The 11,283-nt window shown below is 46.3% G+C and overlaps 2 protein-coding genes across 2 annotated transcripts; one reads left to right on the top strand and one right to left on the bottom strand.

Annotated features, from left to right (window-relative positions):
* Positions 1-1,999: 1,999 nt before the first annotated feature.
* LOC119285201 (anthranilate synthase alpha subunit 2, chloroplastic) lies at positions 2,000-6,251 on the top strand. The gene is made up of 10 exons (XM_037564432.1): positions 2,000-2,551; positions 2,631-2,820; positions 2,918-3,069; positions 3,494-3,609; positions 3,703-3,949; positions 4,098-4,154; positions 4,229-4,381; positions 4,572-4,652; positions 5,267-5,353; positions 5,756-6,251. The coding sequence occupies exons 1-10, from the start codon at positions 2,150-2,152 to the stop codon at positions 6,080-6,082; spliced, it is 1,812 nt and encodes a 603-aa protein (XP_037420329.1). The 5' UTR covers positions 2,000-2,149; the 3' UTR covers positions 6,083-6,251.
* A 923-nt stretch (positions 6,252-7,174) lies between these two features.
* On the bottom strand, positions 7,175-10,959 carry LOC119285200 (putative serine/threonine-protein kinase). Its single transcript, XM_037564431.1, has 7 exons — positions 10,713-10,959; positions 10,361-10,514; positions 9,339-9,463; positions 9,000-9,210; positions 8,678-8,915; positions 8,261-8,411; positions 7,175-8,072 (listed from the first exon to the last, which is right to left on the bottom strand). Exons 2-7 carry the CDS (start codon positions 10,449-10,451, stop codon positions 7,704-7,706), a joined length of 1,185 nt encoding a protein of 394 aa, XP_037420328.1. The 5' UTR covers positions 10,452-10,514; positions 10,713-10,959; the 3' UTR covers positions 7,175-7,703.
* Positions 10,960-11,283: the final 324 nt, after the last annotated feature.

The following is an 11,283-nucleotide window of genomic DNA, read 5'->3' as shown; positions in this document are numbered from 1 at the left end:
CGTCCCTCGCCCGCCCTCGCCCGCCACGCGTACTCACGGCGGCTTGCACACGGGCGGTGCCTCGGCCTATATAAGACGCGCCCCAGCGCACTCGGCGACTCGCACTTTCTCGCCGTCGTCGTTCCTCCCTCTCCTCTCTCTCGCCGTTTCCAGTTCATCACACCCATGGCCGAGCGCTTCCCAGGCGACGGCGCGGCGGCGAACGGCTTCGGCCGCCGCCATCTTCACGAGAACGAGGCTCGCCTCCTTTTCGAGGCCGAGTACCCGGTCCCGCCGGACATGCGGGTGCCCGGGGCGTGGAGGATCAGCGCCGGCGGCGTGCCGGTGCCCCCGATACCCACCGGCGCGGCGCGGCGTGCGGAGATCGCACGCATCCGCTCGTCCCTGCCGCGTGCGGCGAGGGAGGGGCCACGGTACGTCCCCGACAGCCCGCTCTGGAAACCTTATTTCCGCCGCCGTCACGCCGAGCAGCTCGAGGCCACCAACGGCGTCGAGACCTCCGGCAGGCTCAACGCCGTCGGCCGGCGTCGGTGGTGGGGCGTGCCCGGGCGCACGTTGGAGGTCGTCCTCGAGTACATCGAGGGCGGCAACACGCCGCGCCTCGAGTACCCCGCTCCCCCGTCCTTCTCACGCCGCCGGGGAAGCTCCTGGACCCCGAGGCGCATGGAGACCGGGGGGTCCTCCTCCTCGTCCGGCGGCTCCCCCTGCCTCCACCTCCGCCCCGTCAAGCCGGAGCCCCAGGGCACGCTTGTCAGCGCGCGCACCCGCAGCTCCGGCGTCCGCATCGGCGACAACGCCTCCCCCACCGTCCGCTTCGTCCTCGTCGAGCCCAAGCCGGAGCCCGGCCTCCCCGCGGAGTACGAGGAGGTAGCCCGGCGTGGCTTCTCCGACGAGGACGCCCTGCGGTGGGCGCGGGACGACTACCTCCGCGACGAGATGGTCCGGCAGTGCCGGGCCCTGGAGGAGATCGCCGCCCACAAGCGTGGGCGCGAGGACGAGCACGGCGTCGTGGTCCTCGACAGCGACAACGACGACGACGCCCCCGGACCGTCCAACCCGCCGCGCCAACCGGGGGAGGGATGCAGCATTGACGGCGGAGACGTCGGCGGGGGCGACGACGACGACAACGGCGGTGACTACACGCGGTTCTACAACCTCCTCGGCATGTAGAACCGCGTGGGTGGGCGGCGAGGGAGACGGCGGGGGTAGCCCGCGGTAGTTTTTTTCTTTTTTGTAAAATATGTTTAAATTTGAACGAACTCGCCCGTGTTTGCGTTGTGTTTGCGCCGAACTTAAACATTTTAAAAACTCGTGGGGGGGCGCGACTGGGGGGCATCATGCCCCCAATGCGCGGTTTAGCGCCGGTGCGCCCCCAGGGGGCGATTTTTTGCCCCTTCTGGGGGGGCAATGGCTGGAGATGCCCTAAGGTGTGGCTTGAACCAAACACCCACTCAAGTTGGTCAAACTTGCCTAACCTTAGATGTGGCAACCTTAGGCAAAGTTAGTCTCAAACCAAACAACCCCGTTTGAATTGATCCGACGTTAGATTCTTAACATTCCTGAAATTTTATTTGCTTAGCACTGCCAAAACAATTACTCCATTGCTTGTAAGTAGTTTGGGCAATAGTTACTTTTCGTAAGTAGTTTCCAATTTATTTATTTTGGCTTATTAGTAGTTTCAATATTTACCTGCCAATCCAATCAACAAAACTTGGGCAATAATTACTTTTCGTAAGTAGTTTCCAATTTATTTTTTTGGCTTATTAGTAAGTTTCAATATTTACCTGCCAATCCAATCAACAAAACTTGGGCAATAGTTACTTTTCGTAAGTAGTTTCCAATTTATTTTTTTGGCTCATTAGTAGTTTCAGTATTTACCTTTACCTGCCAATCCAATCAACAAAACTTATCGACGTGCCTAATTTAGCCGCCGTAAATCGTCTCCTGCGTGGTCATCCTCTCCCCCCATCAGAAGAGTCAAAACACACACACACCTCACCTGCTGCTAAACTCAACCGGATTGCAGCTTCCCATCTGGACATCTCGTATATATACGCGCCCTCCCAATCTCTTTCTCCGAGCGCGAAATCTGACAGAGTAGTGCCAGACCGTTGTTGAGCAGGGAGTGGAAGGGGCAATTCAATCCGCAATGGAATCCCTAGCCGCCGCCACGTTCTCGCCCTCGCGCCTCGCCGCCCACCCCGCCCCGCCCGCGGCTGCGGCGGCGGGCAGATCGAGGGCGGTGGCGGCCGGAGGGAGGAGGAGCAGCAGGAGGGGGAGCAGCGGCCTGAGGTGCTCGTCGGCGAGCGCGACGCCGGTGATCAATGGGAGCGCCGCCGCGAAGGCGGAGGAGGAGGACCGGAGGCGCTTCTTCGAGGCGGCGGCGCGGGGGACCGGCAAGGGCAACCTGGTGCCCGTGTGGGAGTGCATCGTGTCAGACCACCTCACCCCCGTGCTCGCCTACCGCTGCCTCGTTCCCGAGGACGACATGGACACCCCCAGCTTCCTCTTCGAGTCCGTCGAGCAGGGGCTCGAGGGGACCACCAACGTTGTACGTCCCTCCTCCCTAATCTACTCCCTTATCGATTCTTATCCTTGCAATAACTTTGTGGAACTGGAATGGATTCAAGGGTCGTTACAGCATGGTGGGAGCCCACCCGGTGATGGAGGTCGTGGCCAAGGAGAACAAGGTCACCATCATGGACCACGAGAAGGCCGAGGTGACGGAGAAGATCATGGATGATCCTATGCAGGTTCCCAGGAGCATAATGGAGGGATGGCACCCGCAGGAGATCGACCAGCTCCCTGAGGCCTTCAGCGGTGAGCGATCAAAATCAACTAAAACATAAGAGAAATATATGGTGTTGCCTGATGTTGAAATGGGAATAATTGCATTTTCCCCCCTTGTTTGTGATAGGTGGATGGGTTGGGTTCTTTTCCTATGATACAGTCCGCTATGTCGAAAAGAAGAAGATACCTTTCTCTGGTGCTCCCCACGATGATAGGAACCTTCCTGATGTTCACTTGGGGCTTTACGATGATGTTCTTGTCTTCGACAATGTTGAGAAGGTGCTTAATTCCTCACTATCCATTTCTAGCATGTCATCTTTAACAAAGTTCTGATTTGTTGTTGCCAGGGACGGCTACTGTTCTTCATACTTCTTTCACGTTATCTGATATATTTGGTTCATCACTGTCAGTTTATGCATCTCTTTTCAAGGAAGCAAATCGATAGTAGTGCATGGTATTGGTACACCATTGACCATAGTAAGAACTAAACTAAATAGTGCAAGCCTGTTAAGAACTAAACTAAATAGTGCAAGCCTGTCATTTCTTTAGCTCATTACCGCATCAAGTGAAATTACATCATTCTTGTTGTTCCATGTTTAGTAGGTTGCAACTTATGAGTCAAAATAACATTTACTTGTTCCTCATTTTAATTAATGGAAAGCTTGTATTCATTTCAAATTCTGTGGCTCTGTGCTCGTTGCAGAAAGTATATGTCATCCATTGGGTAAGTGTGGACCGGCATGCATCCACCGAGGAAGCATACAAAGATGGCAGGTCCCGGTTGAAGCGGTTGCTTTCTAAAGTTCACAATGCAAATGTGTAAGATATGCTGTGTCATTTCCTTAAATATAATATTTTGCTAATTTTTGTTTGGTGCTTACAACCTGTATATCAATTTAATTTCTACCCCAGCCCCAAGCTCTCTCCAGGATTTGTGAAGCTACATACTCGGCAGTTTGGTACTCCCTTGAACAAATCGACCATGACAAGTGATGAGTACAAGAGTGCTGTTATGCAGGCTAAGGAGCATATTCTGGCCGGTAATATTTTCCAGATTGTTTTAAGCCAGCGTTTTGAGAGGCGAACTTATGCCACTCCATTTGAGGTTTACCGAGCTTTACGAATTGTCAACCCAAGCCCATACATGGCATATGTGCAGGTAAATTTACAAGATCTTTTGGGTATATGTTTTTTTTATATGATTACAAGAATTATTGATGTTGTCAATGTGTATTGTGTACCATTGGAACATTGTATAAGCACTGTTTTGCTTTTGAAGTTTTAATAATGTCTTTTATCATCTTTAGGCAAGAGGTTGTATCCTGGTAGCATCTAGTCCTGAAATTCTTACAAAAGTCGAGAAGGTATGTGGACTCATTTATTGCTATTAATCAGATGGCATCATTGTCCTTACTAATCTACACCGTAAAAAACACAGGGAAAGGTTATTAACCGGCCACTTGCTGGGACTACCCGAAGGGGCAAGACAGAGCATGAAGATAAATTGCAAGAGGAACAGCTATTAAGTGATCAAAAGCAATGTGCTGAACACATTATGCTTGTAGACTTGGGAAGGAATGATGTAGGCAAGGTATGTATTCCTTTTGCTTACTCTACATTCCGAGGCAATCTTTTTAACTTTTTACCTAGTCAAGGACTAAATTTGATAGCTTTATTATGCTGCAATTATATCCATTCTCCAGGACTTACAAAGGGAATGTGTTAGCCCTACTACCACTGCAATATCACAAAATTTTCTTATGAGTGCATGGACTTGATAGGTATCCAAATCTGGGTCTGTAAAGGTGGAGAAGTTGATGAACATCGAGCGGTACTCCCATGTCATGCACATCAGCTCCACGGTAAACTCGTGTTGTGTGATCTATGACTCATATGGCACATCCATTTTACACCGGGAGTTTACAGTTGCAGTTAGTTCCTCTAGTTATTCTTGGTTATCACATTAACAATAGAATTTGCATAAATTCAGTATATGACAACTAAAATTACATTTTTTATGTTACCAAAATAAGCTAGTCGTTTTGTTTCTAATTCGTTTCGTTGCTTATATTTCTACACATGTGGGTTTTGCCATTCGTTAGTCTTCTTTTTCCATCATGGTATATTAAAGAAAATAAAGAGTTCATAGATCAAATAAATCTCGCACTGTGAATAACTGATATTCACTGTATATGACATCTTTATATGTTATACTCCCTCTGTTCCTAAATATAAGGCTTTTTAAAAATTCCAATGCGAACTATTACGAAGCAAAATGAGTGAATCTACACTCTAAAATACGTCTATAGACATCCGTATGTAGCCCATATTGAAATTGTCACTAGATAAGGATTTGGTTTGTCATTTTAGAATTTCTAATAAAACTAAAGTAGGCGTGTATGGTGATTGGCAAGGGATTATTGCTTTCTGCAGTTATGTCGAACACCAATGTAATTTCACTTTGAACACTATGCAGGTCAGTGGAGAGTTAGATGATCGTCTCGAAAGCTGGGATGCACTGCGAGCAGCATTGCCTGTTGGAACAGTCAGTGGGGCACCAAAGGTTAACTCTTGCTTCCAACCTTCTTATATGGACATACTCTCCAACTTAACCAGTATCTATTTTTGTCAAGCACTTCTCTGACAACTTTATTCCCTGTTTGCACCGTGAAGAATTTTATAATCGATGTATATCATTTTGTATCTTCTCAGTAGATATTGTTAGTTTGCATTTTCGAAATATTAGCCATATGGTTTGTCTGGATTCTTGATACATACTAGATCACTGCATTAAAAAAATCCAGACTACAATTATGGTACTCTATGCTGTAAACTCCAATTGAATTGCTTAGATCCTTTCTTCATACAATAGTCAGCTATAGCCACTGACATCTTTTTAGCAATCAATGCGCCTTTCTATTCTAAATAAATTGCTATGCTCTAAAAGTTTGTTTGACATAACCAGGTAAAAGCCATGGAACTAATAGATCAGTTGGAAGTCACAAGACGAGGACCATACAGTGGTGGCTTAGGAGGGATATCATTTGATGGTGACATGCTTATCGCTCTTGCTCTCCGCACCATTGTGTTCTCAACAGCTCCAAGCCACAATACGATGTACTCATACAAAAGCTCAGATAGGCGCCGAGAGTGGGTTGCTCATCTTCAGGCTGGTGCGGGCATTGTTGCTGATAGTATCCCAGACGATGAGCAAAAAGAATGTGAGAATAAGGCGGCTGCCCTAGCTCGGGCAATTGATCTTGCAGAGTCGGCTTTTGTAGACAAAGAATAGAGTGTCTATTAAATTATTTTTGTTAGTTGTTCATCATTCTTCACCCAGTTCATGTTGGAAAGTTGTTCATCGTTTCTTCACCGAGTTCATATTGGGGAAAAAAAGCAATAACGTTTTGTTGTCCTTTGAAATGAATAAATCTGAGCTATAATAAGATGTATTTTGCTCATCGGAAAGGTCAATGTTTGCTTTGTCTAGAGTTTTGTTTGGAAGCATATATAGTGTGTCTTATTGGATAATTTAAACTTTGCTTACAAACAGTTAAGCCCTCATCCAAAGGAATCCCATTGGCAAAACACAAGCATCATGTTCTTAAAGGATTTTCACTTTAGCTACATTTGATTCAACGTAATTAGCCAATGGAGTATTTTTTTTAAGAATCAAAAGGAATTCTGAAACATTCTAAAATGGTAAGACATACCCACCACCTCTTTTCTACTCAGAATTCTACGAGCCAAACATGTACTTCATGACTTACACGTATTCCTACTACATTTTGTGTTCCTACAAAGCTATGAATTAAATAGGCTACTGCCTACAATCCTATGTAGGGTGTAGTTATGTTAGTATACATCACCTATATTTTCAACCTAGCACATTCATTCTACTTGCACAGAATTTACCCTTAAAAATAATAATACTTGCACTGAATTCAAATATATAGATGAAATAACTAATTTTTTTACACACACATGCATTGGATTCATATATTGTCATATTGACATTTGAAGTACTGTACTTTATTAAGATTACAGATCTTGCAATGTCAAAATAATTTGGCGTTGACAATATATCTTTGTTGGTATTGTCATATTTATAATGTTGACAATATATCTTTGTTGGTATTGTCATGTCATATTTATAATTTCGTTCTCAGTACTCCCTTCGTCACAAATATAAGATGTTTTGAATATTTTAATATAGACTACAAACGGACAGAAACGGGTGAACAAACACACTAAAACGTCTCTATATGCATCTAATTCAGAAAAAAGATAGAAGCATCTTATATTTGTGAACGGAGGGAGTAACTCCGTTTGGAACAGAAGATTTTTTCTTTCCTGGCATGTGAACTGTCATTCAAAGATCCCGTGAGAAAACATTTAGCTCCAATTGGGCTCCTCTAGGTGCGGTCCACTAAAGAAATTATAAACTGCAACATCCCACCATGAACAAAAAGTACAATGTATCACCGGTCTGTAGAAACTAACCATAATTTCTACACATATGTTCACTCTACATGAAGAAAAGTAAACTTATGACATTAAATTGTGACTAGGGTTATATGCACCGAGGGAACTGTTCAGCCTGTTCCTCGCCACATCTCTCTCATATGCTGCCTTCTGTTGAGAAGCTCCAACGACATAATGCTCGTGCAACGCGTCTCTACACCAAGCACTAAAGAATAACATGTGTTAAACTTTGAAGTGAAGTGTGCATTCTGTACAGCAGCAACTCACAGCTACTCCCCTCAGCATCCTGTCTATCTCCTGAATCAAGGCTTCAAGTACATTATGTGCAATTTTCCATTTCAACAAAAACCTCGTCAGCACTCGACGCATCAAAACCTCATGGCACTCTGATGGAGGTGGCAAACAAGTTTGCAAATTGGTCCACCACATCACCTAGGTAAAACCTCCGTTGTGCTAAAATTACAGCTGTTCATGTCTCTGGTCTGTGTGGTGCAGGAGCCAGCCACGTTGGCTCTGGTGCTCTGACTCGAGGACGTGTCCAGAGCCAAATCCCCCAAACTACCCATTTTACGACGGGGTTCTTTCAGCACACCCGGTGGGACGGCGTTTTGAAGATCGATTTCTGTTTCATTAGCTAGCATATGGACCACCTGCTTCATGGATGGCCTCTGCTGTGCTGTTGCTTGGGTACACAGAAGTGCCACCTTGATGAAACGAAGTACTTGCTCCTCTGGGTATTCTTCCACGTCTGGATCTACAATTTCCAAAAGTCTCTCTTCTTCTCGCAGCTTCCATGTCTGCAGTTCAGTCCAAGTCAATTATGCAAAAGAAAAAATACGATCACCATCACCAATATGTGATGCAAGTCTACCATGGGGAAATCTAGGACTCTCTGTGCGCAGATTTATGATGCTGCAGCTATCAAGAGTTCATACAAGCATGGTATTTGCATCCTATGGAGAAAGGAGAGGCAAAGGTGAATTACCCATTCCACAAGGACATGCATATCTTCCCCCCAAGTCGATTTGCTGCTGCTTTCACCACTTATAACTTCAAGAAGCAGCACCCCGAAACTATATATGTCTGCTTTCTTGGTTAACTGTCCCAATAGTGCATACTCTGGAGCCAAGTAACCCCTGCAGGAGAGATCATATCCGTAAATGTCAATAGAAGTTTGTCGTTACGGAAAAAGCAAAATACAACTAATAGTCTCGACAGCATCACAACAGTCAATTGGTTCAACTGGGAGAAAAGTAACTGAAGGCAGCTGATTGAAATATTTTTCCTTTCATCGTAAAAGTAAGTACTGCACGATATCTGTTCCGGAGAAAATCTACATAAATACACATAACTCGCACTGTAAAAGCAAGTAAATACACCAAAAGATATAGAGAGGACTGACATGGTTCCCGCAACACGCGTGCTAATGTGAGTGATGGCATCAGGGAAAAGCTTGGCCAGTCCAAAATCTCCAATTTTAGGAGCCAGCGTCTTATCAAGTAAGATGTTGCTAGCCTTGATATCACGGTGGACTATGCGTGGTTGTGCTTCCTCGTGAAGAAATGCAAGACCAGAAGCAGTTCCAGTACAAATGGCAGCTCTTGTTTGCCAGTTCAAAGGGATACATCTACTCTTTGGTCCTGATCACAAGGTAATGCACAGGATTATGAAAGTTAATACACAGGTCAGACTTTGTGCAAGTAAAATTCCAGTCTTAAACTTACCAAGCAAAGCATTTGACAAACTGTTGTTCTCCGCATATTCATACACCAATAATCTGTTATTCCCTTCGACACAGCAACCAATGAGCTTTACAAGGTTGGGGTGCCTGACATTTGATATGACATCGATCTCTGTCAAGAACTCATTAGTTCCTTGCTTTGATTCAGCTGAAAGCCTTTTAATTGCAACTTGGGTGCCATCTCTCAGGTCTCCCTAAGTGAAGGAGAACCACTGTTATTCATTCTTCCAAAAGAGAACATTGGCAGTAAAGTATGACTAATGAGCAGTGATAACATATGACATATAAAGTAAGAAGGCAGCAATACGATCCAATGATTCACCTTATAAACCGGTCCAAAACCCCCACGGCCAATGCAGTTCGTCATGTGAAAATTCCGTGTGGCAGATTTCAACTCTTTTAGGGAGAAGACTTGTATATTTCGTCCGGATCTTGATAATACATGGCCTGAACTTTTTTTCAGAGTTGACATCATCATTGGCAGTTAAAAAGGAAAGGCCGAGCAAAAATGCACTGGAACATATAATAGTAAATATTATGGTTGAGGATTTGAGGGTGCCATGGTTATGACCAAGATCCTCTCAGTTAGATGATTAGACATACCAAAACCTCGGCTTACTAGTTCAAGAAACAGAGATAGAAAAATTGATCTTTCTTCTTGCTTATGATATTGCCAGATGTGTGTCATGGTATAGTTTTGATTGGATCACACAACCTCTAGTGTAGGAAATGTTTCATTTAAGCGTGAGTTGCAGATGACACAGGTAGCATGAAAGAAATGCAGAACACAAAAGGCTGGTTCAGTCTGGTGTATTATTTTGCGTGAACTTACGATTATACTCATAAAAGCATTTATGTTGCTGCAATGTTTTGGTATTTTGGGCCAAGCCTTGTCTTCAAGAGAAACATCATACCAATAGCACTATCATATGTATGAAAAAGCCGACAAACATCTAGATTTTTTTCCCTGTTACAAAACATTAAGGCACACCAGTTTGCTGTTAGAATTCATAGTGTTCTGTGGTTTGTATTAATGGAAGTCTTTGTGCTTCAGTCCCATTGTTAAAATTGACTTTAATCAAGGCACTAACTAGGGAAGGCACCCTAAATTTCTCATCATTCAGTCCATTTGCAACACTTGAATAATTGGAGCAACTAGTAAGGAGATACCATAAAGTGGTTGGAAATAACATGGGTACATAGGACAGTTTGCAGCAAATCCCCCACTCTTTTCATGTCAAACAGCAAGTATGTTCTTAAAATTGGAAGACTAAAATGTTGGAAAGCTTTAAGCAGGATTATCAATTAATCATTAGCACACGAATGGAACCAAATGAAACGTACCAGAACGAGGAGACGCAGCCGCGGCCGCTGGACCATTTGGACCTGGCCCCGACTTGGAGCCGCTCCAGAGGCAGCTGGCGGAGCTCCCCATGCGCCGAATCCCGTGGCCTACCCGAGACCTTTATCCGAAGCCAGTTCTAATCTGCGCCCGGAGCTGTCGAGGGGACGAAATCAACCATCTCAGCACGATTGAGCAAACAAAACACACACGGGGCTACTCCACCGGATCGCGGCAGTCGACGGAGGGGAACACGCAGGGAAGCTCAAACCCTAGCTTGTAAATTTGTACGGCGACACTAATCATCAGCTAGACTTTCCGCAACCCGGTAAGCCCGAAGGGGCAGTAGCCAACCTGGTCGAGGAGCAGACGATGCGCTGGTAGGTGCGGCGGAAGCAGATGGGTGGAGCTGCCGGCAGTTCCCACCGGGGCGAGCCAACCGAATGTTTTGCGGCGCCGCCACCACCGACGCCTCGTGGTGGTGTGGTGGACAAGCCAAGCCGAGGAGGTAGGCGGGGGCGAGGAGGGGGGGAGGAGAGCAGAGCAGAGCAGGCGGAAGTTTTACCGGGTCTCGGCTGTGGCGGAGCGCGTCGCTTTTGTTCGTTTTTGGGGGCAGCGACGATCGAGGGTGGTCCGACGAACGCACTGACCGGTTGACCATGTGACCCCGCCTCCAGCAAGTCCACGTTTCTGGGTCACGGCTCGGCCCAACCCAACCCAACCCAACCCGGCGGCATGAGAATTCCGTCCGTCGTGGGGCTACCTGCCTGCCTGCGCGCTCGGGCACGCGCACGCGGTGGGTGTGGGTGGCCGCGCTGACGGGTCTACCGCCCTGCGTACGTACGCGGCTTCGTTCGTCCGTTCATGGATCGAAAGATCCGCGTTCCATCACGAGCACCGCGTCTTCCGTCCTCCGTACAAAAGT

This window comes from Triticum dicoccoides, chromosome 4A, assembly GCF_002162155.2.
Source record: "Triticum dicoccoides isolate Atlit2015 ecotype Zavitan chromosome 4A, WEW_v2.0, whole genome shotgun sequence".
NCBI lineage: Eukaryota > Viridiplantae > Streptophyta > Magnoliopsida > Poales > Poaceae > Triticum > Triticum dicoccoides.
This window is presented reverse-complemented; position numbering and strand designations above follow the sequence as displayed.